Source organism: Suricata suricatta, chromosome 1, assembly GCF_006229205.1.
Source record: "Suricata suricatta isolate VVHF042 chromosome 1, meerkat_22Aug2017_6uvM2_HiC, whole genome shotgun sequence".
NCBI lineage: Eukaryota > Metazoa > Chordata > Mammalia > Carnivora > Herpestidae > Suricata > Suricata suricatta.
The window spans coordinates 177,250,984-177,278,379 of NC_043700.1; the positions used below are offsets into that span (position 1 = coordinate 177,250,984).

General features: G+C 43.4%; 1 protein-coding gene across 1 annotated transcript in view; it reads left to right on the top strand.

Moving 5' to 3' along the window:
- Positions 1 to 27,396, top strand: part of ADGRA3 (adhesion G protein-coupled receptor A3) — a 142,474-nt gene that overhangs the window by 405 nt on the left and 114,673 nt on the right. The window contains exon 2 of the mRNA XM_029952283.1: positions 2 to 115. Coding sequence (XP_029808143.1) covers positions 2 to 115 — 114 coding nt within the window. The remainder of the gene's footprint in view (position 1; positions 116 to 27,396) is intronic.

Consider the following 27,396-nt stretch of genomic DNA (forward strand, 5'->3'; position numbering starts at 1 on the left):
GGCCCCGAGGGGCCGGCCGGGCGGCGGGCGCCGCCGAGGGCAAGGTGGTGTGCAGCAGCCTGGAGCTCGCGCAGGTCCTGCCCCCCGACACGCTGCCCAACCGCACGGTCACCCTGTGAGTAGCCCTCGCGCCGGGTCCCCTCCCTGGGGCGCTTCTCGTCGCGCCGCCTCTCTCCGAGCAACTTTGGAGAGGGGTCCTGCGGGCACCCACGCTCCTTTGTGTGAATGAAGCTGCAGGCAGGGGATGGCGCTGGGGCGGTTGGCTTGGCAGGGGCGCCTTTCGGGGAAGGCAAGTGAATTTGCCCCTGGAGCCGCTTTCCAGTTCCGCTAGTTTGCAAAGTAAAAGTTTTCGGGTTCCGTGGCGCGCCCCGCGCTGTCCCGGCGCAGCGCTGCTGTGGCTGCGCGGTGCCACGTGAGGATGCAAGTAAACATGCAGTCGGCGAAGTTGTAGCTGGCTCGTCTTGGGCTTCCAGAAACCTCGGTGCTCCGGAGAAGTGCCGGTCCTTCAGCTTCTCTGCACTTTAACTTACACTTCCATGCAGTTTGCATGAATAGTTTGCAAAATGCCAGACCACCACCAGCCCTTGGAACGCCTGTGTGTGTGATCTCCTAATCCCCCCGCCCCGGCTAATTTCCTTGCCTTTCGCTCCCTTCGTTTTATCACAGTAAGAGACCACCTTTGAAAATGAAGTTGTTTTTAAGGGCGTGAAATATTTTTGAGACCAGCCGGCACCTTCCAGCCGGGTTTTAATATGTTGGCGCGCTCTCACTGAAAACCCCGAGAATTTTGGAATTGAAAACTCGGTTTGTTGAGCCTTCCATCTCGAGGGCCTTGATATTTGAGTTGAGTTTCCCACCTGGAAGGAAAAGTTTCTGGTTTCAGGACTCCATTTGTGTTCCGATTCACGGTCCAGTTGTGCAGGCGTGGTTCTGCCCATTCTAGCTGGACAGTTGGAATTTTCTGAACGATGAATTAGTGTGGAAAAGTTCAAGTATTTCTAATGGATGTTTTGTCGAACTGAAATGTGAGCCCCTCTGTCCCGTGTTCCTCTCCGTTCTTTTGGTTTGTTTGCTGGCTAAAAAAGAAGACTCCCACTATAAAAACATGAAACATGACTTATAAAAAGCTTAAAGTATGATTTTTAATTTAACCCAAATTAAGCAGGATGTTAGGGGTAAGAGAAGTATAAACCTCATTACTAACCCCTTTGTTATTCCCATTTCCATTTGTTTGAACTAAGAAAGGCTTAACACAGGAAAACCTGTGTTTCTGTCTATGGAGGCATGAAAATGGATAAAATAGTTTTTGTTTGACTCTTTTACTGACCATTTGGTAGTGGCAGCAGCTGTATTTATTTATTTCTTACCCAGATTCTTTGACGTGGAAGTTTTGGGTATGGGACCTTTAATTACAGTCTTGAGTCAAAGGGGCGAAAACCCCTGTGTTGGAGCTAGCCCTTTATAACTTACAACTTGGCAAAAATTAGTCATCACACATATGGATTCTGGATCGGTGGCTCTCCAGCTGATTCAAGTTTAGGTCGAGTTTTTCAGAACGACAACAGTTTCAGCTGTATTAAATCATCTATTTGTAGGTTTTTTTTTTTTTTTTTGCTTTGCAGAAAACAAAATGATATCCTAGAAAATCACTTCCCAGCATATCAAACTATTTCAGAGAATTCTTAGTGCCTTTAAAATGTCGTATTTTTAAAAACACATTTATTTAGTGTTGAGAGAGAGAGAGCCTGAGCCCTAATGGGGGAGGGGCAGAGAGAGGGGGGGACAGGATCCAAAGCTGGCTCCTAGCTGACAGCAAAGAGCCTGATGTGGGGCTCAAACTCACAAGCTGTGAGATCATGACCTGAGCTGAAGTCGGAAGCTTAACTGACTGAGCCACCCACGCGCCCCTAAAATGTCATATTAATCCAATATTTTTTGCACCTGAAACCTCTTTAGATGAAAATAAAATTAATAGGATGTAGTGAATGGGAAGAAATTATAATTCGCTTAAGAATCACCAGATGTTCTGGATTGCGTTGGTTCAAGGTATGTTGGACCTGTTAGAAGGTCTTCTAGGCCAGTTCCCTTATTTCACTAGGGATTGAATCGGAGAGTTCTGCAGACACAAACGGACTTGCCCAAGTTCCATAGTGATTGAGAGGATCTCTGTCCCAGATTCCTGCTGTGTGCTTCAGATGCTTTCATCAGGCTTTCATCATCTTAGTTCAACAGTGTGTTTGTTTTGTTTTTGTTTTCTGTTTTATTTTTGTTTTTGTTTTTTGAGTGTTTCCTAGGTAGTGGCAGCATGATGAGGTTTAGGCTAGGTGTTAATTTCATCCAGATGTGGCAAATTGCCACACACTGGGTGGCGTAAAACCAACAAATTTCTTTTCTTCCAGTTCTGGGAGCTGGAAGTTGGAAATCAGGGACTCACTAGAGCCATGTCTTCTCCAGAGGGGTCTTTAGCTTTAGCTTCTGACATTCCTTGGATTGTGGCACCCCCCCGTGCCAGTCTCTGCCCCAATCTTCATGTCGCTTCTTTCCAGTGTGTCTGTTTCAAATACTGCCCCTTCTCTTATAAGGACACCAGTCATTGAATTCAGGGTCCACCCTACGTGCAGGATGATCTCATCCAAGGATATGTAACTTAATCACAATGCAAAGATCCTATTTTCAAATAAGGTCACTTTCCAAGGTACCAGAGGTTAGAACTTCGGACCTCTCTTGGGGCATACTCTTTGGACACACTACAGAATATAAATAAAGCATGGTCTTTCTTTAGGAACACACAGGTAGTGGGAGAGAAATAATTCATGAATTCAGAACAGTGTGGTAAATACTCTAATCCTCGAGTGTACATGTAGCAAAAGGAACCCAGAGGAGGGCAACCAAAGCCCCCTTGGGACATAGTTGGTAGGATCCAGAATCGCAGGATCCTGAGCCAGTTTGAGAAGGATGAGCTGGATAACTGTGATGAGGGGGAGGAAGAGAGGGAATGGTTGGTGGTAGACTCCCTACCCCCCACTTCATGCCCATGAGGCTAGGAGGGTGCAGTACTGGTTGCTGTGCGGTGCAGTTGATGTTACTAGATGTCAAGGCCAAGTGCCTACTGCCCCTAGAATGGTCAGAGGACCAGAAAGCAGGCTTTCTGGTTTGAGTTTTAATCCCTTAGGTGTGGCCAACCATTTTCAGTTGAGCTGTGATACAGCTGCTGGAAGAAGATTTGATGGGACTCGGAAGGAGAGCAAGAATAAGATAGAATTTTTTTCTTTTTTTAAATAATGAAAAATAAAGTAATCTCTGCCTTGGGGAATGAACTGGATTTTACCATAGCCAAGAACTTGGACCCTTCAGCTATATTCGTGAACAACACCTGATTTCATAGCCTTGGTTCTGGAGAGGTCCAGCGGAAACCTTCCACGTGACCACACTTGTTTCCTGTCTCATGTAGTCTTTTGTATTAAAGGATTAAATTCTATTTATTATTTACAGCCAAATTGAATAAAAACTTAACTTTCAGTGTTTTTGTTGGAAATATATATTATTTTAAAAAAATGCTTATTTTTGAGAGAGTGCAAGGAGGGGGGGGACCGAGAGAGGGGGACAGAAGATCCGAAGCAGGCTCTGCACTGACAGGCTGACTGCAGCAAGCCTGATGCGGGGCTCGAACTCACTAACCCGGAGATCATGACCTGAACTGAAGATGGACGCTCAACCCACCAAGCCGCCCAGGTGCCCCTGATATATAAATTATTAACTTTATTCCTGTTTTATTTGATTATTTTAAGTCCTTAATTCTGACGGCTTCAGTGATAGAAAGTTTCACGAATTTAGCCCTACTTTTCAGATTTTTTTTTCCCCTCGGGTAATGCTACATGGAGATTCTTGGGAACTTTTTTTGTGTGATTTGTCAAGTAACTTAGGGACAAAGGCTAGATTTTTCTCAGACTTTTTAACCAACTGAGCCACTCAGGCACACCATTTCTCAGACTTATTTTTCTAACAATTTTTTTAATGTTTTATTTATTTTTTTTGATACAGAGAGACAGAGCATGCGTGGGGGAGGGGCAGAGAGAGAGGGAGACACAGAATCTGAAGCAGGCTCCCGAGCCCGGGGCTCAAACCCATGAATGTAAGATCATGACCTGAGCCGAAGTTGGAGGCTTAACCGACTGAGCCACCAGGCGCCCCTCTCAGGCTTTTAAAACAGTAAAATAATGCATGAGTTTTGGTTTCTACTTTACAAAATGTTATGTTTGTGTTTGCTCTCCAAGACCTGATTCCACAGGTCAGCCAGTGTGCCCAGCTCAGTGTCAGGGAGACAAAAAGGAATGCTTGTATTGTTGTGAAACCTAACCCTAGTTGGAAGAAAGGATTTGCACAAAAGCAGTATTTAGGGAACAATTGCAGAATGTCTGTAATTAAGTAATAAATCCTGTGCTGCCAACAGGTCTAAATGCCTTAGGAAGTCCGAAAAGATTGGCGATCACTTGGGGCTGTGGAGGTGCTGGGAGATTTTCTGTTTTCCTGGAGAAGTTTGGGCTTGAGCGAGGCCCCAGGGAAGGGAAAGATTGGATTTTGTGCGGGCATCCGGGAGTTACTGCCAGGGGTGGAGACCGAGTGGTTCTACTGAAGCGGAAGAATCGGAGAGGCGGTATTCAGAGCCACTGGTCTGTACCAGGGACGTAATACCCAGGCGTGGTGGAGGTCAAGTTAGAGTAGGGGAGCATGTGCAGGTGGGAGGCGGCGGCCCAGGCAGAAGCTCCCTGAAGCAGCGAAGGAGCCTAGTGAGGAGGGGGACGCAGAGAGGGGAGCATGTGGTCGTGGAAGCCAAGGCATGCTCAGGTTTGAAGGCAGGAGTGGGTGCCCGTGTGGAGAGATGCTGGGAAATCAGGACCAGGAAGGCCAAGGGGCTGAGCACTGGTTTGGCCTGCCTGGCGCTTTGGCGCCCTCTGGGGACCGGAGGCCAAGAGGGCAGGTTGGGGTGAAGGGAGAAGGGGGTGAGGCTGGTGGTAGTAGCCGCTAGACGAGGAAGATTTTCGGTGCAAAGGAAGGTTTCTCAGGAGGGAAAGACCCTGCGAGCGCATCGGAGTAAGCTGGGCAATGACTTGGGTGTGGGGGAAACGGCTGATGGAAGATGAGATGCGCTAAGCGCAGGCGGAGGGTTTTGCTGGCCACAGGCACTGTTCATTCCTGAATTAGGAGAGAAGACGGCTGTGGTGGTGGAGCAGGAGGGCTTTGGCGGTGCGGTGGGTTGAAGTGGGGTCCCTGCCCCGTTGCTTTTTTCTTCCTATAGACGTGGAGGCCGGGCGGGGGAGGAAGGAGAAACAGGAGTGAGCGTGCTCCTGCGGATTGTAGAAAAGTTAGCAGAGTGGAGTTGTGCCCATTTCTGTCTTGTGATCAAAGTCGAAGGCACCTAGATGATCCCAGTTCTTTCTGCAGCCGCGTTCAGCCCAGAGGCGTACATAGTTGGGATCGGCTCACCTGCTGCTTGGCCAGGGCAGTGCCACAGAGGGAGAGAGGCATAGGCTGTGGCCTGAAGGACCCGTGGGTCAAGGGTTAGTTTTTGTCTTTGAATTCAAGGTCATCCATACCTTTGTAGCCTTATTTCCCAGTACTCAGCACAAAGTCTATTCTTAACATGCACATCTGTTGAGGCACTGTTAATACCTTAGGCACCGGGCTGAGTGCTGGGGGTGTTTGGGGATCACATAAGATGTGATTCTTTCATCTAAGGACCGTGCTCTGTGCAGAGTCTCTGCTTAACCTGAATGTGCCTCTCCTCCCCTGAGCAGAGTCTGGACTTGGTTCCCTGTGCACCAGGGGTAAGCCTGTCGCTCTTGTCTGGAAATCCTATCCTGGTAAGTCTGGGTCCTTCACAATCCAGCTCAGCTGCCGTGAGATTTTCGCTCAGGCTCCTGGCTTTGGATCCATCCCTTCTCTGAACCCAGGTCGTGCTTAACTCTCTGTGCTCCTGTGTCCCTTTGTGCACTTTATATGACACTGGATATTGCTCTTGTAAAGCATATAGCCTTGAAAGGAGGGGCTGGGAGACCTGTCTTAGTACAGTGCCTGGAGTGTGGGGTGGGAAGTGTTCTTAACTGGCAAGGGTCATACTAACAAAGATAGTACTGTAACATGTGGTGCGACAAAGGACAGTGGAGGGATGGAAGAGGGGTGAAAATTCAGATTTTCATCCTGTTATGGCAAATGAGAACACCTTATTTTCAGTTTTTTTTGAAAAAAAAATTTTTTTTTTAATTTCTGAGAGACAGAGCATGAGTGGGGGAGGGGCAGAGAGAGAGAGGGAGACACAGAATCCCAAGCAGGCTCCAGGCTCTGAGCTGTCAGCACAGAGCCTGACGCTGGGCCTGAATCTACAAACTGTGAGATCCTGACCTGAGTCAAAGTCAGATGCTTAACTGACGGAGCCTCCCAGGGGCTCCAAGAACACTTACTTATTTGGGGCTGCATTTCATGGCTGTAGAATCCCCAGTTCAAGAATATGTTAAATCTGTTTACAGTTACGTTTGACACAGGTGATCGCATGTGTCTGGTGACTACGTGCATAAGTCAGTGTCATGGCAGTTTGCTCAGAAATATGCAGAAGTTTGGGCAGACTTAGGCCTTTGGTCCATGAATGCAAATCTTAAGTTTTTTTTTCCAATAGGATGGGAAGGTTTTCCGTGATCCAGCCTCTGAATCTTGTTTCTTCTTGCCTGCTTGGAGTGCTCCAGCATCAGGAGTTTAGGAGGGAGGTTGGTGGGTTTGGCGACAAACCAGAAATGAAAAAACCAGGAACCAAAGAGCACAGGAATGTTTGGATACCCTTTTCCCAGTTCATCCACTTTGCCTAAGAGTCTGTAAAGATGGATTTAAGAAACAGACTAAGGCTGGTCCGAGTGCGGTGGTGTTTACAAAAAAACGGACCAAAAACAACAACGACAACAACAACAACAACCCCCCCAAAACGCCCCAGAAATAAAAGCTCTTGGAAAGTCAGTTAGAAGATGGCAGTGCGAAGTTTTAGCATAATCAGTGATGTATCCTTATTCTTTGCTATTTAGCTATCTGTCTGAAAGCCATTGTTTTCTGCTTTGACTGTATTCTTGTGGTGGAGTCTTCAATCCAGAAGACACAGCTAATTTACTGTCGGGCGAACATTTTCCTTGTATACAGGCAAAAATGAGGATACAGAGCTCTTCAAATTTTAGTAGCTTGTTAAGTCAGTTTTTGCAAAGATAAGGAAGCTATAGATGCAAACTTGCTCGATGAGTTTTTAACTGTGGCCAAACTTAATTTATTTTAAAACTTAATGTAATTTTCATTCTTTGTGGTTTAGCTTGCATTAATGTTCGAGTTTGAGTGCAATGTTAGTCTGAGGAGTTTTAGAGAAAGTAAGCCTCCTCTCCCAAGGTTGTTTTTGTTTTTGTTTTGTTTTCCCCTTTTCATGACAAGACTTTCCAGAAATTTCTGGTAGGAGAATCTCCTGTGTGTTGGCGTGGGGTGAACAGAGATGGAGTAGGCATCTCACAGAAGACACGTGTATGTCTTGGCCACTTTTTAGTACCGTGCTGAGCACACCACAGATGTTGGGCTTTTCACCCAAGGAAGCATTTCTTGCCCTCAAATGCCTCCTGTTCAGAGTCTGAAGGAAACAGAAGGAAAGTGTAAGGGATTCATGTAAGAATTATCCAGAACAACCCCCCCGCCCCATGCTCTCTGGTCTTCTTCTTTTTCCTGTTTGTAAGTTGCAAGCCCAGGCTTAAATCTGTGCATTTCCCCATACAGCAGGGTCTGTCCAAAGACCAGAATCTACTTTTGATATTTACTGTTCTATAGTGGTATTCCTTTTTTTTTTTAAATTGGTTCTAGTATCCAACTTTAATAAATTTACCACATATTCTTTCTTAAACAGGTTTATTTAGTTTGAGGGGGAGAGAGCACGTGCATGTGAGCATGCGTGCCCAAGTGGGTAGAGGGACAGAGAAAGAGAGAGAGAGACCCTGGGATCATGACCTGAGCCGAAATCAAGAGTTGGATGCTCAGGAATTGGATGTTCAGCCGACTCACCACTCAGGTGCCCCTTGACCACATTTTCCTGTGGTAGCAAATATTTGGGTTTCATTATTCATACTTGTTGGTTTAAAAATACAAAGAAAACTATGTGAATTGTGTACAGGAAGAAATTGTGTTCCCCAGTGAACTGTGATCTTATAAATCCTTAATGAAAGAAAAAGTTAAAAAAAGTTCCTTGAGATTAAAACCAGGAAAGAAAAGGAAAAACAGAGTCTTTCAAATGATATGATCTTGTTTTGAAGAGACCTCAAATGGAAAATGGGATTTGATATTTGCTGAAGTAATGTATTTTTTTTTAATGATGTATAGTTTCTATACAGTGTTATGTCAGTTTCAGGTGTACAATATGGTGATTAGGCAATCCTGTACGTCATGAAGCGCTCTCCCCCCGGTCCGCGTAGTTATCACGTGTCACCAAACTCTTTACAGTATTATTGATTATATTGCCTATGCTGTACTTTTCACCTGCGTAACATTTTATACCTGTAAGTGTGTACCTCTTAATTCCCTTTACCTCTTTTGCCCAACCCTCCTTTGGCAACCACTAGTTCTCTGTGTTTGAGTTTGTTTCTGTTTTTCATTTCTTCTTTTAGATACCACATAAAAGTGAAATCATCCAGTATTTGTCTTTCTCTGTCTTATTTCACTTAGCATAATACCCTCTAAGTCCATCCATGTTGTTGCAAATGGCAAAATTTTATTCTTTCTTATACTGGACAATACTTTATTGTTTCTGTATACCATATCTTCTTTATTCATTTGTTGATGGATGCTTAAGTTGTTTCCATATCTTGGCTACTGTAAATAATGCTGCAGTAAACATAGGGATGCACATATCTTTTTGAATTAGTGTTTCTGTTTTCTTTGGGTAAGTACCCAGCAGTGGAATTACTGGATCATAGGGTATTTCTGTTTTTAATTTTTTGAGGAGCCTCCTTAGTGTTTTCCATAGCGGCTGCACCAGTTTACATTCCTACCAATAGTGGAAAAGGATTCTCTTTTCTCCCCTTCCTTGCCAACACGTGCTATTTCTTGTGTTTTGAAAGGAGCCATTCTGACAAGTGTGAGGTGACCTCTTGTGGTTTTGGTTGCATTTCCCTGAGGATTAGTGATGTGCATCTCATCTTCCCAGGTGTTGATCTATTCAGGTTCTCTGTTCATTTTTAATCAAATGATTAGGTTTTGTTGTTGCTGAGTTGGTTGAGTTGTGTGAGTTCTTTATACATTATTGGACATATAATTTGCAAATGTTCCTCTCATTCAGTACGTTGCCCTTTCACTTCAGGTGATCTCCTTTGCTGTACAAAAGCTGTTTAGTTTGATGTAGTCCCAATAGTTTACTTTTGCTTTTATGTCACTTGCCTGAGGAGACCTATCCAGCAAGACATTCCTAGGGCCATTGTCCAAGAGATTACTGCCCAGGCCTTCTTTTAGGAATTTTATGGTTTCGGGTCTTACTACGAGTTTACTTCACGTGTGGTGTAAGAAAGTGGCCCAGGTCAGTTCTCTCACGTGTATCTGTTCAGTTTCCCCAACAACATCTGTTGTCTTCTCTCATTGTATATCTTTCCCCCGTTGTTGTAGATTAATTGACCATATAAACATGGGTTTATTTCTGAGTTCTCTTTCTGCTCCACTGATCCATGTGTATTTTTGGGTTAGTATCCTACTGGGTTGGTTACCATAGCTTTGTGGTATACTTTAAAAAAATTAAGTCTAGTATAATTAACATACAGTGTTATATTAGTTTCCGGTGTTCAGTATAGTGAATCAGCAAACTGTACATTGCTCAATGCTCCTCCTGCTAAGTGTAATGTATAAAGTCTGGGATTGTGATACCTCCATCTTTGTCCTTTTTTTTCAAGTTGCTTTGGTCATTTGGGGTATTTTATGGTTTCATACAGATTTTAGGATTATTCTAGTTCTGTGAAAAATACTATTGGTACTTTTTTAAAAGTCTGTTTAATTAGAGAGAGAGAGAGAGAGAGAGAGAGCGCGCGAGAGCATGTGCGTGCGTGAGCCAATGGGGGAGGGGCAGAAAGAGAAAGAGAATCCCAAACAGGTTCCATGCTGCCAGTGCAGAGCCTGATGTGGAGCTTAAACTCATGAAACAGTGATATGAGGACCTGAATTGAAACCAAGAGTCCAACATTTAATTGACTGAACCACCCTGGCACCCTCTATTGGTATTTTGGTAGGGATTGCATTGAAACTATGGATTGCTTTGGACTGTATGAACATTAAGCAGTATTAACTCTTCCAACCTGTGAGTGTAGAATTATCTTCCCATTTGTGCCCTCTTATCAATGTCTTAACAGTTTTCAGATTACAGAAGTTTTATCCCCTTGGTTAAATTTATTCTTAGGCATTCTTTTTGGTGCAGTTGTTAAAAAAGGATTTTCTTAATTTCTCTTCTGTTACTTCATTATTAGTGTATAGTAAGAGTAGACCTCTGTGTCTTGATTTTAGAGGAAAAGCTTTCACCATTGTGGGTTTGTCATTATATTAACATATGTATTATTAATATAGTATATATTACATATTATATATGACATATATTAATATGTATTAATATTATATAATTATATACTATATATAGTATATATTACAAGTTATATAAGTATGTAACTGTATTATATAATAGAGCTCTGGGCCTCTATTATATTGAGGTATGTTCCCTCTAAACCTGCTCTAAGAGGTTTTATCATGAGTGAATACTGTACTTTTTCAAGTGCTTTTTCTGCATCTACTGAGATGGTCTGATTTTTATCATTCATTTTGCTAATGTGTATCATGTTGATTGATTTTGTGGATATTGAACCATCCTTGAATTCCTGGAATATATCCCACCTGATTGTGGTAAATGATCCTTTTAATGTATTGTTGAATTCAGTTTTCCAGTATTTTGTTGATTTTTGCACATATGTTAAGGATATTGGCCTGTACTATTTTTTTTGCTTTTTTTTGTAATGTCTTTCTTTGGTTTTGGTACCAGGATAATGCTGAACTTGTAGAATGAATTTGGAAGCTTTCCTTCCTTTTCTAATTTTCAGAATAGCTTGAGAAGGATAGTTGTTAACTCTTTAAATGTTTGGTAGCATTCACCTGTGAAGCTGTCTGGTCCCGGAAGTTTGTTTGTCGGGAGTTTTGTGATTGCATATTCACTTTTGTTACTAGTACTCCGTTTAGATATTCTGTTTCTTCCTGATTCAGTCTTAGAAGATGGCATGTTTCTAGGAATTTATCCAATTCTCTTAGGTTGTCTAGTTTGTTGGCATTTTTTTGCAGTAATCTCTTACAGTCCTTTATATTTCTGAGATGTCAGTTGTTACTTCTCTATGATTTCTGATTTTATTTATGTCCTCTTTTTTCTTGATGAGTGTTGCTAACGGTTTATCAGTTTTATCTTTTCACAGAACTAGGCCTTTGGTTTCATCTTTTCTATATTTTCTTTTGGAATCCTTTATTTCTTTGCTCGCTTCGGCAGCAAATATACTAAAATTGGAATCCTTTATTTCTGCTCTGGTCTATATTGCTTCCTTCTAACTTTGTGCTTTTCCTCTCCCTCTCTAGTTCCTTTAGGTGCAAGTTTGGATTTATTTGAGATTTTTCTTGTTTCTTGAGGTGGGCTATATCCCTGTAAACTTCCCCATTAGACGGCTTTCTCTGTGTCCCAGAGGTTTCGGTGTACTGTTGTGTTTCCACTTTATTTTTCTCCACCTGTTTCTTGATTTCCTCTCTAATTTCTTTGTTGACACATTGGTTGTTTGGTAGCATGTGGTGTGTTTTAGTTTGGGTGGCATTTTATTTTTGATAATTCCTCTCCTGCTGTTAAAGATGGCTTGCTTTTGCATTCACTCAACAAAGTTATTCACTGCCTATGCTTTGTTGTAGACTTAGGTGGGCTTATGTGACTTTTTATCTCTGGGCATGACTCTTTCTTTGGCCATCAGACCAGTTTTATCCTAGTCTTGTATGCTTGTACCCCTTTCTGGAATTCCATTTCTTGCCTTTAAGCCATCCAGTATCCGTCCTACCAGACTTGACCATCTGGCTCTTGGTGATGTGATGTAACCTGCATCTCTCTCCATTGCTGTGCTCTGCTAAGAGACCTAGAGATAGCAGGGGGGTAACAGGTGGATTTGTAGAAATTCTTATAGGCATTTCTAAGGAAGTTTGTAAGATGGGCTTAGGAAGACCTTGTGAGAGGGGCTCATAGACCTTTCTGTTCAGTGACCATCAAAGCTTTTCCCTCCTGTCCTCCTGCCAGGGACAGGCCTAGTGTGTCTCAGATCTCTTGTGGTACATAATCACCTCCGTTATTTATAGCAATTCTTTCCAAGCACTTTCCTGCCATGACCTATATAGGCAACGATGATTATGTGAACGATGCCCCGGGCCCTGCATCCTGGCCTCAGAGGTCCCGGGGAGCGGTAATCTCAGCGTTCCTGTCATCTGGTCGGTAGAGTTCTTGTTGAGGTTTTCAACCTTGCGTTGAATCTCCTGGGAGCATTAGAAGTTGAGATGCCTGGGCCACAGACCTCTGCTCTAATTTAATTGTTCCAGAATGACACCTGGACATTAGTATTTTTTCACACCTCTGTAGGCGGGTCTGATGCCACGTGGGTTGAGAACTTGCTGCCTAGCCTGCTACCGACCTGAGGGTTAGCCATCCTGACAGCTGTCCTCCAGGGCAACCAAACAGAGAAAAGAATCAAACAAATTGGGGACAGCTGCCTCCCCTGGAAGGAAGGGAGTGTCTTAACTGGAGCAAAGATGGCTGAAAGGTCAAGAGACCTGTAGATAGCTGAGAGCTTTAGGGGGGGCCTTCTGCAGGGGAGACCAGAAAAGTGACTGTTTGTAAGGTAGGGAGTGCTGAAGGTGAATTTATTACCAGGTCGTGGGGTTAAGGACGTTACGTTGTAGCAATATGTTGTGGCACCAGGTGAACTGAAAGGGCCTAACAGCAGCGAGCCTTTGTCCAAACCAGTATTTAAGGGCCTGGTACTCAGGGGAGCCCCCTGCCTGAGTATATCTTAAATCTATTATTTTAGATTCAAAGTAGAGATTTCCTGGTTGTAATGCAATATTAGTATAAAATGGAGAAACGAGGGGAGACCCAGTTTCCCAGGTATGTATCTGTTCTGGGAATTATTTTGGTGGGAGGGAGGTCTTACTAGTTTAAAAAGTCTTTAATTTGCATTGTGATTGTAAGTTTAGTATAATCTGACATGTAGGGTGCCTGGATGGCTTAGTCATTTAAGCATCTGACTTGGGCTCAGATCATGATCTCGTGGTTCGTGAGTTCGAGCCCCATGTTGGACTGTGTGCTGACTGCTCGGAGCCTGATGCCTACTTTGGATTCTGTGTCTCCCTCTCTTCTCTGCATCTCTCTCTGTCTCTGTCTCTCTCTCTTTCTCTCTCAAAAATAAATGTTAAAATTTACAAATATAATCTAATATGTTTATAAAAGGGTCATTTGTATTTGACCACCTTCTCTGTACATTTATTTTTAATACCATTTTCCCCACTTAATGAGATTTTTAGAGACCTTTTAATCATCTGGTAACATTTTAAATAAAAAAATTTTTTTTTAAAGTTTCTTTTGAGAGAGAGAGAGAGAGAGAGAGAGAGAGAGAGAGAATGAATGAGTGTGGGGGAGGGGCAAGGAGAAGGAGAGGCAGAATCCCAAGCAAGGGACAGCTCAATGCAGAGCTCCATCTCAAGGAACTGTGAGCTAGATCATGACCTGAGCCAAAATCAAGAGTTGGACACTTACCTGACTGAGCCACCCAGGCTTCCCTCATCTGATAACATCTTAATTTATTTTCTTGCTGGTTTGGCTAGGATGACAGAGGCCGAACTGTGGGCATCCTTGTCATATTCTTGACTTTTTGAGTGACGGGCATGTTGGGCAGACCAGGACAAGGGATTTTCTGTATCCTAGGCTGTGAGCCTGAATCGACTCCTATGGGAGGCATTTGCTAGTGACTTTTAAATCTTTATCAATTCAAAAGACTGACTTTCCTGGTTCTTATTTTAAGTAAAATGCATACATCTTTTCACCCCCTATAACCCCCCCCCCCATATTTTGCCTTTAGTTTAAATTACATAGTGTTTGAATTGTGCATATTTGAAATTTTGGGGTTTTTTTTGTGCATGATTGTTCCTGAGTAATCACTGTGAGAGTGGGGCAAGTCTACAGAATTCTATATTCTATACAAAGAAAGCTAAATTATCCAGACCCTTAGAATCTTAGAATTCTTGTTCAACCTTTTCAGATGACAATGCCATGAGCATAAAGGAAACCTTTTGGCATAATTGCTAGCTCTACGTCAAAAGCGCTGCTTCCTCCCTATTGAAAAATGGTCTTTGCAGGCCAAGATGTCCCTGCAGAAGAGGAAAAGGACGCCGCCCACTGAAGCTGGGGGGAAACAAGATCCCTGGGGTAATCGAAGCTCCTGGAGCCCCCCTCCCTACCCCCACTCCCGCATCCCTAGTATAAGGAATAATGTGAGGTATGTGACCGTGAATTAAATTCACTCCCCATATGAAGACATTTCTGAATTAGAATACATAGTTGTGAACATGTGACCCGGCCTCATCTAAGAAGGCCTGTTCTGTTGAGGACACAGACCCTTGTTTTGCCCCTCCCTGTGTTATAGCACCTGGAATAGTGATCTGTATTTCACATGTACGTCTGTGATGGCCTCATAGTGTGGGCTGGACAGAAAGGGGGGCTGTAGATTGTGTCGGGATGACCCTTCAGTCTAAACCTGCTTTAAATTTAATCGAAGGGAACTTAGTGTGGCCTTAGAGGTCTAAGTGTGATAGAGATTCTTTAATGCAACTGTTCAAGTTTTCTTTTTTTCGTCTGCTTGAATCTGCGTCTAATTAAATTGATTCATTTCCCATCAAGATAAGACTTAAAAGCATCCTTTGTTTTATTGTGCAATGCTTTCCAACTCTTTTCTCATGAAGAGGCAAAGAGAAATTGACGAGTGCTGTATTCATCTCCAGGACCATATTTAAGACAAATGTGCTTTCTATTAGATTAATCTTTTTTTTTAAACCTGCCTTTTGTTTGTTTTTTTAAACAAGACCAAGCATAAACTCTCCCCTAATGGCCAAGATTCGACTAGAATTCTAAAGTCATTACAGTACTGTGGAACTTGCCGTTCACCTTGACAGTGCCAGGCTGCACTTCGTTCCGTGTGACTGGGTCCTACCTCTTGTTTGCTGCGTTAAAGCAGACAGCGTACTGTTTGGAAGTATTTATAATCCTCACTCTCTTACCCGGTTGTGAACTCTTGATGGTGATATTTTTCTCTGTGTCTTCAGTGTCTCCTCCATAAGCACTCAGTAAATCTTTGAACAAAGAGCTCTCATTTTCACCACGATTTTCTAAATTAATTTTTAAAACTTTTTATTTTTGAGAGAGAGAGAGTGGTGAAGAGGCAGTGGGGGTTACATAGGATCCGAAGCAGGTTCTCTGCTGACAGCTGGAGACCCGAAGTGGGGCTCGAACTGCTGAACCATGAGATCATGGTCTAAGTCAGGGGCTTAACTGAGCCACCCAGGCACCCCTTCCTCACTTTTTTTTTTTTTTCCCCTAAAGTCGGACTGGGGAAAGAATCTTGGCGTCATCCTTAATGAGGGATGAATCTATCATGGATAAGCTTGACATTCTTGTAGGCGGAATGCCCAACCTATAAGGTTAGGGCTTAGACTCCCACTCTTCAGTTGCTAGTGAAAAATGTCTTCCCAGATTAGTTTGCCCCACCTCCCTTCTTGATCCCATTCCCTCCTACCTGTTGAGAAGCCATCATTTACCTTGCCTGTGTTTTGAGTTTCTCTTCTAGTTAGTGATGTTTCTCCTGGGCATACACAGCCATGTCCTTTTCTCCTCTCCCCAAGCATCCTGTTGGAGCACCATGTAGGAGGGGTCATTCTTCTTCTATCACAATATAGCTTCTTGGAAAGTGGCTTGATTCCATTGTCTTCATCTCCTTTTTATTTCAGTTTCAACCCATTGCTGTCTCATGTGTGCTGAGCCCAGCCTGTCCAGATGCAGACATTTTCCATTCATCACGACATGTGTTGTCTTCTGGGTCTCTGGCCGCCACCTGTTATCAAAATCACCTCATTATTGAGTCTTGGCAGTTCACGCTGTTTGGGCCATGGAGCTCTTAGGAAGAACTGGTTAGCTTGGCTGTGTGGTTTCTCTGTCAAGATAGACCACGGAGAACCATATGTCCTAATTAATGCTTTCTGAAGTACTGAGAATGGGTGTCATCTAGTCTGAACCCATGAGAAGTAGAGATTGTCTGCTTGAGATTACTGCCTGTTTCAAGAACCCTAGGTAACTGCAGGACTAGATTTTTCAGGGCTCCTTACTAAAACAAACAAACAAATTATTGGAGTTCTTTCAGGGGTAAGTTGGAACACTTGTCCATCAAATCAGCTAGAAGATAGCAACCATAGGGGTGCCTGGGTGGCTCAGTCGGTTAAGCATCCGGCTTCAACTCAGGTCATGATCTCACAGTTCGTGGGTTCGAGCCCCACATCGGGCTCTGTGCTGACTGCTAGCTCAGAGCCTGGAGCCTGCTTCAGATTCTGTATCTCCCTCCCTCTCTCTCTGACCCTCCCCTGCTCGTACTGTCTCTCTCTGTCTCTCAAAAATAAATAAAAAACATAAAAAAAAAAGAGGATAGCAACCACAGACCAGGACCCTGAGGTAAAAACTTTGTCAGCCTTTCCCTTGTTGGAGCTTTGTAATGTTCGCAGGTACTTGGGTTAATGTTTCCATCTTTTCCCATTTGAGTGATTAGAAAAACCTTTTAAATCGTGGGTGTCCTGCTGTCACTGTGTGAGCAAAGGTGGGGGGTGGTTATCGAGGCTTCTATGTGGTCCTGGTACGTTGAGTGGTGGCACAGAGGGGTGGCTTTCAAACGGAAAGTGTAGGGATGTGTAGTCCGGGATTCTCAGGCCCCCCTTTTGCCTGGAAGATATTTCTGGGAGGTGAACCTGATCTGGCTCAATCAGGTTCCCTCCTTTAAAATTTTCATTGTTTTGCTAGTCTGTGAAACTGAACCTTAGTGATTGCATATTATTCTGACCCCGAGGGATTATTTTTAGTCTAGGTTAGGTTTGGTTATTTTTAGGGATGCGTTTATTTCTCTGTTAGGGGTTTGCAGGATAGTAAAATCATTTATCTAGAGATTCTGGTCATCTTGGTATCTTTCAAGAGCAAGGGACTCCGAAAATACTACGGAGCCATCTGATGAAATTAGTTTGATAGGCCTGCTGTTTCAGGTTTGGATGTCGCCTAAAGATTTACGATCTTTAGTTACATGGTTACAAACTGTTTCTGTTGCTGGTTTAACCTTCTCCCAAAACCGGTTTGGTAATTACATGGAAGTACAATGACTAGAGAACCTTAAGCTGTCCATAGAGCCCTTTGGCCTTCAGAACTAACTTTATATAGAAGAACCTTCAGCTGAATGAAAAGTTGTAATGTCAGCCAGCATTCAGGTATTTCTCCTGTACCAGGTACTGTGAGGAATGCTTCACATACCACAGCTCAATACAAAGCTGCTTCATGAAGTTGGTATTGCCCCCCCCCCCACTTCTGACAGGTGTGCCAGCTGAAGCGTGGACAGGTAAATTGGTCCTCTCAAGTGACAGGTTTTGTGGGTTTCTATCCCAGGATGGTGACCTCTGGACCTGTAATTCTCCATATCATGTCCGTAAAGATGTAACAAACAACTGAAGTGCTCACTTGGGCAGCGGGGTTGGGCTTAAGTCTGTCTGTCTTTTCCTTCTTTTCCTTTCCTTCTCCTTTCCTCCATACTTTTGAAGTTTGTTTGTTTGTTTGTTTGTTTTGAGAGAGAGCACAGGAGAGGAGCAGAGAGGGAGGAAGAGAGAGAATCCCAAGCAGGCTCTACACTGTCAGTGCAGAGCCCAGTGCGGGGCTGCATCTCACAAACCGAGAGCTCATGACCTGTGCCGAAATCAAGAGTCAGACAATCGACTGAGCCACCAGGCACCTCTGGGGGTTAAGTCATTGCTGAACAAAAGATACGGACTTGTTTACTTTGAACCATTTCTTTAGAGGTGGCTGGCTGTTGGGATAACGGGGTAACTGAGAATTCTCACCTGGTTCATATTCTGTCCAAGTCCAAGGGACTAACTGTTGAAGGAGAGAATTTTAATGTCCTATTTTACTACCATCGAGTGCTTTGGGAGTGACTAGGGCGGTGGCACTTAGGACTGTCCTGCCGGGTAGTAGTATTGATGTTTAAATAATCGGTCCTTTCCTTGTCTGCATTCTCGAGGTTGGAAATTGCATCCTGGAATACTAATTGACCCCATCTCAAGCCCGGCTGCCATGTTCAGATGCAGGGAATAATAGCATAAGCAAGTAGCTACATTTTGGGTAGGTTTCCACTTTTAGGGAGGGTTCACACCTGCATGTCACAGCTGCGCTGGGTAAGCAGGGCGCTAGCGTTCGTACTTCCTGTTTGATAAGGACGACCAGGAGGAGGGCACAGAGAAAATAGCAATGAGACCGAATGGATGCATGGGGGCGAGGCTCAAGTTAGCTTTGATACCAAGTAGCATCGTGACCCTTAGTCAATCCTAATTTTTCTGGCCCTCCCTTTCTTGAATAGTAAAATGAGGTTTTGAAGCAGATGATCTTTAAGGGCTCTTGAACTATTAAAGGTGTGTGATTTTATATATCCCACCAAAGCAGATCAAACCTGATAAGATCACAGAGGTATATTGAAAAATCCATGCACATTGAGTAAAGCTCAGATTGTTTTATTAGGATTGATTCATTGCATTATAATAGGTGCGGCGGCTGTTTTCTTGGGGGCGGGGGTGTAGTGTTGGGTCTGTTCCAGGCCCCAGAGTCTGGCCTGTGTGGTGCCAGAGCTCCAGGGCCATTCTCCCCACTCCTGGGGCTAATGCCTGTCGCTGGCTGAGACGCGCCCTCACGCCCTAGGGAGCTACGGCCAGCTTTGGGACCTTGCACTCCCTTTCTGTTAATTGGATTTCTTTTTTGTCTCTTAGTTCCCATCTTTAACATCTTGGTAGACTTTTCTAGCATCTGAACTCTAGTCATTCCTCTGTTAATAGGAATATAGATTTTGAGCTTCCCAGCTCATTGAATTGGCCCACTTGCTTGTCTGAATTTTTGAGTCTCAAGGGAAATGACAGGATACCCATAACATTTGGAAACCTCGACTTTTTCTTTTTTTAATGTTTGTTTATATTTGAAAGAGAGAATCAGTGCAAGTGGGGGAAGGGCAGAGAGAGAGGGAGTCACAGAAGCTAAATCAGGCTGCAGGCTCTGCGTTGTCAGCACAGAGCCTGATGCGGGGCTCAAAGCCACAAACCGCTAGATCATGACCTGAACCGAAGTTGGATGCTTAACTGACTGAGCCATCCAGGCACCCCTAGACTTTTTCTTTTTAGCATAGCGAAGATACTCTTTATAACTCATACACACAGTCATGTGGTTTTTCCCTTTTATCTCCAGACAGTACATCTTTAAAAAAATTTTTTTTTAATTTTTATTTATTTTGAGAGAGAACGAAAGTGAGCGAAAGCGTGTGGTAGCACAAGCAGGGGCGGGGGACAGAGAGGAGGAGAGCAGAGTGCCAGGCAGGCTCCACACTATCAGCACAGAGCCCAGTGCGGGTCCCAGACTCACAAACTGTGAGTCATGACCTGAGCGGAGACCAAGAATCTGACACTCAACCACTGAGCCCCTGGGCTCCCCCTCCTCATTTTTAACCCAGATCTTTCAGTGCCGGTTCTGGCTGGTGCCGTTCCACAGCAGGCCCCGCTGGCCCTGAACACCTAACTTGTCTCTCAGTGGCCAGGCCAGCTCCTGGTCGTGATCCCTCCACCAATTATAAAACTGCACTTGGGGTCATAGTTGTCTGTGATCTATTTCTGCACTGGCACCAGAGTGACAAATAGATTTCCTGAGTGTCTGCACTGGTGAATTGGGAATAGCCATCAGGAGTGTTGTGTAAGCTTACCCGGAAAGAGCTAGGACTCCTTTGTGAGCTGCCAGGGGTGGGTGGTGGCGGCACGCGTGCTGTTGTTTGCCAGTCGCCCTGGAACCCCAAGGCTCTGTTAATGACTGGATTACTCATATGTTGTTGCTTTTTTTTTATAATCTTAGGATCATATGGCTTTTTGTGCATATCTGTGTTCTTTACTGTTTGAGAGCATTGTCAACGGCTACTTTAAAAGAGTGACTTGGCACATAAATTTACAAAAGGCCTCAGGAGATTTCCTACCAGAAGAATTATTTAGATTCTATACTTAGCAGTAAGCTCTATCCTTGTCAAAAATATTGATTTCACTCTTCGGTGATAAGTTTCTAAAATGTACTTTCCAAATATCATCTAATAGAGTGGCTCCTAGCATTTGGACCACTGTCGAAGGATCTTTAGGAGGTTATATTGGTGGAAAATGCTGGTTCCCGTATATTAAGACCTCCTACAAATTAGTGAAAAAAGATGTGATCGCTTAGAGATATAGGCCAGTCATAACAGGTAATGTCTACTGAGCGTGCCAGATCCTGTCCTGTGTTTTGAATGTTAGTTCATATAGTTCCTAATGAGATCATTATGATGATCCCTCTTTTGTGTCTCACGATGTGGGGCAGGGAGGCTTATTGATTTCCCTGAGGCCACTAGCTGGTAAGCGATGGAACCCGGAATGTGAGCCCAGACAGTCAGACTCTAGGGCTCATCCTCCTCACCAGTGTGTCGTAATGGCCAGAGGACATTCCCAGACCTTCACAGGAGGGGACACAGATTCACAATTGGAAATGCAAATGAAAAATTTGAGGTTACCACTTTTTGATACTTAGAGTCAGGTGTGGCTTTGGTTAGATACGTCATAGTGGGCGTGTCCACTTAAGTCCCTCCCTCCACCACTGGTTCATTCTCTCAGGCCTCTCTGCTGCTGTTCAGGTGCTTTGCAGCCCAGCTCCCCGAGAGGAGGGGACCCGCCCACTCTGTGCCTGGACTTCTGACCTGCATGCCAAGTTGTCTGTGTTGATGTAAAGCACTCAGTTTGTAAAATTTGTTCTGCAGCAGTAGAAAACTAATACACAGTTGTCTGTGTTTAAAAGGATTTCCCCCTGCAAACTGGTGCAGCTGCTCTGGAAAAGTGTGGCAGTTCCTCATAAAATTAACAATAGAACTCCCCTATGACCCAGCAATAACACTGCTAGGGATTTACCCAAGAGACACAGAAATGCTGATGCACAGGGGCACATGTACCCCAGTGTTCATAGCAGTACTTTCAACAATAGCCAAAGCATAGAAAGAGCCTAAATGTCCATCAACTGATGAATGGATCAAGATGTGGTATATATATATATATACAATGGAGAAATCTGGCCATTTGTAGCAATGTGGATGGAACTCGAGGGTGTCATACTAAGCGAAATAAGTCAGGCAGAAAAAGATACCATAGGTTTTCACTCATATGTGGATCAGGAGAAACTTAACAGAAGACCGTGGGAGAGGGGAAGGGGAAAAAGTAGATACAGAGAGGGAGGGAGGCAAACCATGAGAGACTCTTAAATGCTGAAAACAAATTGAGGGTTGATGGGGGGTAGGGGAGAGGGGAAAGTAGGTGATGGGCATTAAGGAGGGCACTTGTTGGGATGAGCACTGGTGTTGTATGGAAACCAATTTGAAAATAAGCTGTATTAAAATGAAAAACCTTGAAACTTCAGAAAAAAAAAAAGATTTCTGCCTTCATGTCTGCCTTTTGGATTTCTGTTCCCCCTTTTCAAAAAATGTATTTATTTTGAGAGCGTGAGTGAGTGAGCTCACGGGTGAGAGCAGGGAAGGGGCAGAGAGAGAGAAGGGAGAGAGAATCCCAAGCAGGCTCTGGGATGTCAGCACAGAGCTTGATGTGTGAGGCTTAAACTCCTGAACCCTGAGATCATGATCTTAGCTAAAACCAAGAGTCACACACTAAACTGAGCCACCCAGGCACCTCCTTCTGGCTTTATTTTTTTAAACAAGGTTCAGAAACCCTTAATCATTCTGCATTTCAGCAACATTTAAACTGTATTTTGTTTGGATCAGTCATGTACCCTTTTTATAGCACTTGACACTTAGACCACAAAGATTAATTCTACACATGAATCCAGCTTTGGACATATCCTTGGTGACCCTCCTAGCACACAGTAGGTACTCAAATATATTCTCAAGTAATGTGTAGGAGATCCATCATGAACTTTAACTTAAAAAAATCAAGGACTCAGAATTCTGAAAGGACCTCAGTATGGTCCCAGGAGAAAGCTCTCTATTTGATTAAAATGCCAAATAACTTGCTTTTATTGTATTCATAAATATTAAATGTCCAGTGTTCTTTATGATGTATAGACACCTTGAAAAATGGGCTCCCTTTTCTCACGGAGCTGGTGTGTTCATAAGATAAGATGAAGTGTTCTTTAATAAACAGTTTTTCATTTTTAGGCATTTTAGATGTATATCTAGTATGGCATAAAAAAACGTTTAGTTTTTCTTAACCAACTGCTATTTAAATACATGTAGACTTCCCTTTTAATTCTAAAAGCAGAAAAATAGTCGATTTCCTTTTTGTTTATGAAACTGCTGAATGAAGAATCTGAAATAATTATAAGAAGGAACAGGCCTTAAAATGTCAGGTCTTTGATTAAAAATGAGTGGAAACTTGAAAGGTTATTTAACGAATAGTTAAACGTGACCATATGCCCGGGTTGACACCTGTTGTCTGACTGTAATTATTAATGGCACCTTGTTTTATTCTCAGGTGTCTGTTTGATGATAAATTATATTGTGACCCTGTGATAGTATGTTAGCGGTTGATGTCTTTGACTTGCTGTCTCCTTGTTATAATTATTCGCCTCCCAGAGACTGAAGTTGGAAGCTCTACAGTATCTGCCTTCAAGAAGGCAGGCAGAATGTCCTGAACTTCCTCCCTAATTCGCCAAATCTGTAGAAGTGATATTAAAACTGAATGATAAAACCACATGTTTTCATGTCTATTTGGAAACGTAGAGGGTATTTTTTTTTATCATGGAATTCACAGATCTTATCAGAATATGCATGGATGTATATATGTGTGTGTGTGTGTGTGTGTGTGTGTGCGCGCGCGCGCATATATTTTTAAATTGATTCGCCTGGGATGGGGTTAGTTTTTTAATACAGTCTTCAAACTGGAGAGATTTCCCTTTTTGGGGGGTTTACATACATATCTTTATTAGACATTACTTTTTTAGTGTGGTAAAACACACATAACGTTTCTAACCATTTGGGAGTGTATATATAATTTAGTGGCGTTAAAGACATTTGCAGCGTTGTTTAACCCGTTGCTGTACCTGCAGGCTTTTCATCCTTTTCATTGCAAACCCTGTACCACTGCATGACAGCTCACTCCCTAAACGCCCCTTCCCCTGCACCTTGATAACCTCTTTACTACTTTCTGCAGCGACCTTTTCTTTTACTTAATCATAGCCCTTTTTCTACCTGTTCCATTTTTTAAAAATTTTCTTTTTAAGTCATCTCTACATCTGACATGGGGCTTGAACTCACAGCCCTGAGATCGGATTGCATGCTCCACTGACTGAGCCAGCCAGGTGCCCCCACTACCTATTCCTTTTTTTATCCCCTGGAATCTCTGTTACTTACAAATACTCCAGATTTCCAGATTTGCCTCCCAGTAGTGTCTTGTCTTTTATCGACTGAATTTAAAAAGTCAGGCTGTATGATCTCACTCATATGTGGAATTTAAGAAACAAAACAAGTGAGCAAAGGGGGAGGGAAAAAAGACAAACCAAAAACAGACTCTTAACTATAGAGAACAAACTCATGGTTACCATCTCCAGGGAGATGGGTGGGGTGATGGGAGAAAACAGGTGTTGGGGATAAAGGTACATTTATCATGATGGGGGGGAAAGACACTCAACATCATTATCCACTAGGAAATATTAATTAAAACCACAGTTACACTACACTAGTAAGGCATAAATAAAAAATATTATGGGGGCGCCTGGGTGGCTCAGTCAGTTAAGCTTCTGACTTTGGCTCGGGTCATGATCTTGCAGTCTGTGGGTTTGAACCCTGTATTGGGCTCAGTGCCAACAGCTCAGAGCTCGGAGCCTGCTTCCGATTCTGTGTCTCCATCTCTCTCTGCCCCTCCCCCGTTCATGCTCTCTCAAAAATGAATAAAAAATAAAATGAATTTTAAGCTGAATTTTAAAAAGTTTCTGACCATCCCACGTGCTGGGGACGTTGCGCAGGAGTCGTCACACAATGCCAGTGGTAGTGGTACAGTCCCTCTGGGAACATGGTAGTTCCTTCCAGTTAAACGTGCACTTACCGTATCAGCCAGCGTCACACTTCTAGACAGTTAGTAACTAAACGAAATCTGTTCACACAGAAATCTGTATTCAGATATTTGTAGCAGCTTAAGTCCTACCACCAAAATCTGGAAGTATCCCAAATGTCCTTCAGCTTGGTGAGTGATAAACCGTGGCCCATCTCTACAAACTACTGACATCTGCAGCCCAGATGAATCTCCAATACGTTAAAAAAGGGGGGGGCAGGTAGGAGCATGAGTTATCACCTATAACATTCCCAAGTGTTAAAAATGGTCTTTCTTGGGGCACTTGGGTAACTCACTTGGTTTGGCATCTAACTTTGGCTCAGATCATGATCTCACGGTTTGTGGGTACAGTCTGTGTGTTCGAGCCCTGCGTCAGACTGTGCTGACAGCTCAGAGCCTGGAGCCTGCTTCAGATTCTGTGTCTCCATCTCTCTCTGCCCCTCCCCTGCCCACGCTCTGTCTCTGTCTCTCTCAAAAATAAAACTTTTTTTAAATTAAAAAAAAAAAGATCTTGTAGCCTCCTGGTTTCCCTACCCACCACACCTACAAAATACCATTTTGGGTGCTGGAAAGCCTTTCCTCTAGGTTGCCTTTTATTCAGTTACTTATGTGTTCTCCAAACTCAAAAAATGAACAAGAGATTTATTTATTTAAAAAAAATTTTTTTACACTTATTTATTTTTGAGAGACAGAGAGAGACAGCATGAGCAGGAGAGTCAGAGAGAGAGGAAGACACAGTATCCAAAGCAGGCTCCAGGCTCTGAGCTCGCAGTCAGCACAGAGTCCCATGCGGGGCTTGAACCCACAATCTGTGAGATCATGACCTGAGTCGAAGTCGGATGCTCAACCGACTGAGCCACCCAGGCGCCCCTGAACAAGAAATTTAAATGGACCCCTTACAAAAGGATATTTATCAGTGGTCAGTAAGCACATAAAGAGAAGCTCGACATCTATACTAACAAAATTACAAGGGAGAAACATCATCATACCTACAAAAAAGACCCAAATCAGAATGATAGTTGTAAGGACACAGGTCTGATTCAGCCTTCCCCTGTACTTAAAGGGGAAGGTGCTGGCTTCTCGGTATGAAAGGCCGCACATTAAGGAGGGACAACTGCTGTGGCGCCCAATCAGGAGAGGCCAGCTGACACCTTTGAACTTTCTAGGGGTGGGCCTAGTCACGTCCTATGTGAGTCCTGGGCCCACTCTGATTGGTCAATAATCTAAATGTTGTGATTGGCTCCCACAACTGCCAGTATAGATAAGGGAGGTAGGGATTGGAACGCTGTGCCTGTGTCATCATTTCCTGTAACTCCCCTTCCCAAACTCATAAAAGCCCTACCCCGCCTTTGTTCAGGGCTCGCTCTCCACGTGGCCAGCGAGTTGGTGGAGTCTGTGAGCCTGAGCTTAAGCCTAATAAAGCCCTTTGCTTTTGCAGGCGTGACTTGGTCTCTCTGGTAGTCTCTGGTCTTTTTTGGGGGGTGATACTATAAACTTGGGCATAACATAGTATCAAACTTAGGAGAGGATGTGGAACGACTGGAACTAAGTGGGACTATAAAAGGCTTCAGCCACTTTGAATTTTTTAATGCCTAAACCCTAGGACCCAGGAATTCCAATCCTAGGTATTTAATCAAGAGAAGAAAACTTACATTCACAAGAAGTACGTACATAGTCTTAATCATTGTAGTGAGAACCCGGAAGTCCAAATATTGGTCAGTGGGAAGAGTAAACAAAGAAAGTGTGTGTACATAGTAGAATACTACCCAGTAATAAGGAATAAGTTATATACAGTATAGATGAATCAAAAAACAATTATGTTGAAGACACAACCTGATAAGGGTCCCCAAAAGACCAACCTAATTGATGATGATGAAAGTCAGCAAGTGATTTCACCATGAGAGACTCTTGAATACTGAGAACAAACTGAGGGCTGATGGGAGAGGGGCAGGGGGGTCATGGGCATGGAGGAAAGCACTTGTGGGGATGAACACTGGGTATTATATGGAAACCAACTTGACAATAAACTATAAAAGGAAAAAAAAAAGTGGTTTCAGCAGGGTGGGGGTGCATCCCATGGGGAAGAGCAAGGGGACAGGAAGGAATTTTATGAGCAAATGGCAGTGTCCTCTATCTTGTTTGGGTGGTGATTATAAAGATGTATAAAATTGCCAAAAGATATCAAACTGAATACTTCTGTACATTTTATTATATGTAGGTTACAGTTCAGTAATAACAAGGCTAGGATTTAGCATGATAAGTCAAGGTGGAGCACCTGGGTGGGTCAGTCGGTTAAGCACCCAACTTCGGCTCAGGTCATGATCTTCTGGTCTGTGAGTTTGAGGCCCACATCAGACTCTCTGCTGACAGCTTGGAGTCTACTTTGAATTTTGTGCACCCCCTTCCTCCCAGCTCCTGCCCTACCCATGCTCGCTCGCGCTCTCTCTCTCTCTCTCTCTCTCTCTCTCTCTCTCAAATATAAACATTAAAAAAAAATTAAAAGACTTTGAGGACACCACCAAGCATGCCTCAAAAGAACAACAACCATAAAAGATAAAGCGAGAAAAGTAGGTCAGTCACTGGTTGAAGCTATATTCAGGGCTTTTCCTGTGAGAATTGATTGGGCCGTAATACAGTCTTTTAAACAAAAAATAGATGAATCAGTTGCAGACTTTTGAATTTGCTTGGAAGAAATATTTATACAGTGTTTTGGTCTCAGGGACTGAAGCTACTATTGCCTTGTCTGCTCATTTTGTTAATGGGCTTCTCCCTGAGCTTAATGATTTATTAGAGAAACATAAACGAAGACGGGAGATCACTCCCCTTTCTGAGCTCCCAACGTCTTGCTGAGCGTTTTGAAAACTATTAGAAAAAAGGGTTATCAAGCACAGAAACTCATGCCCC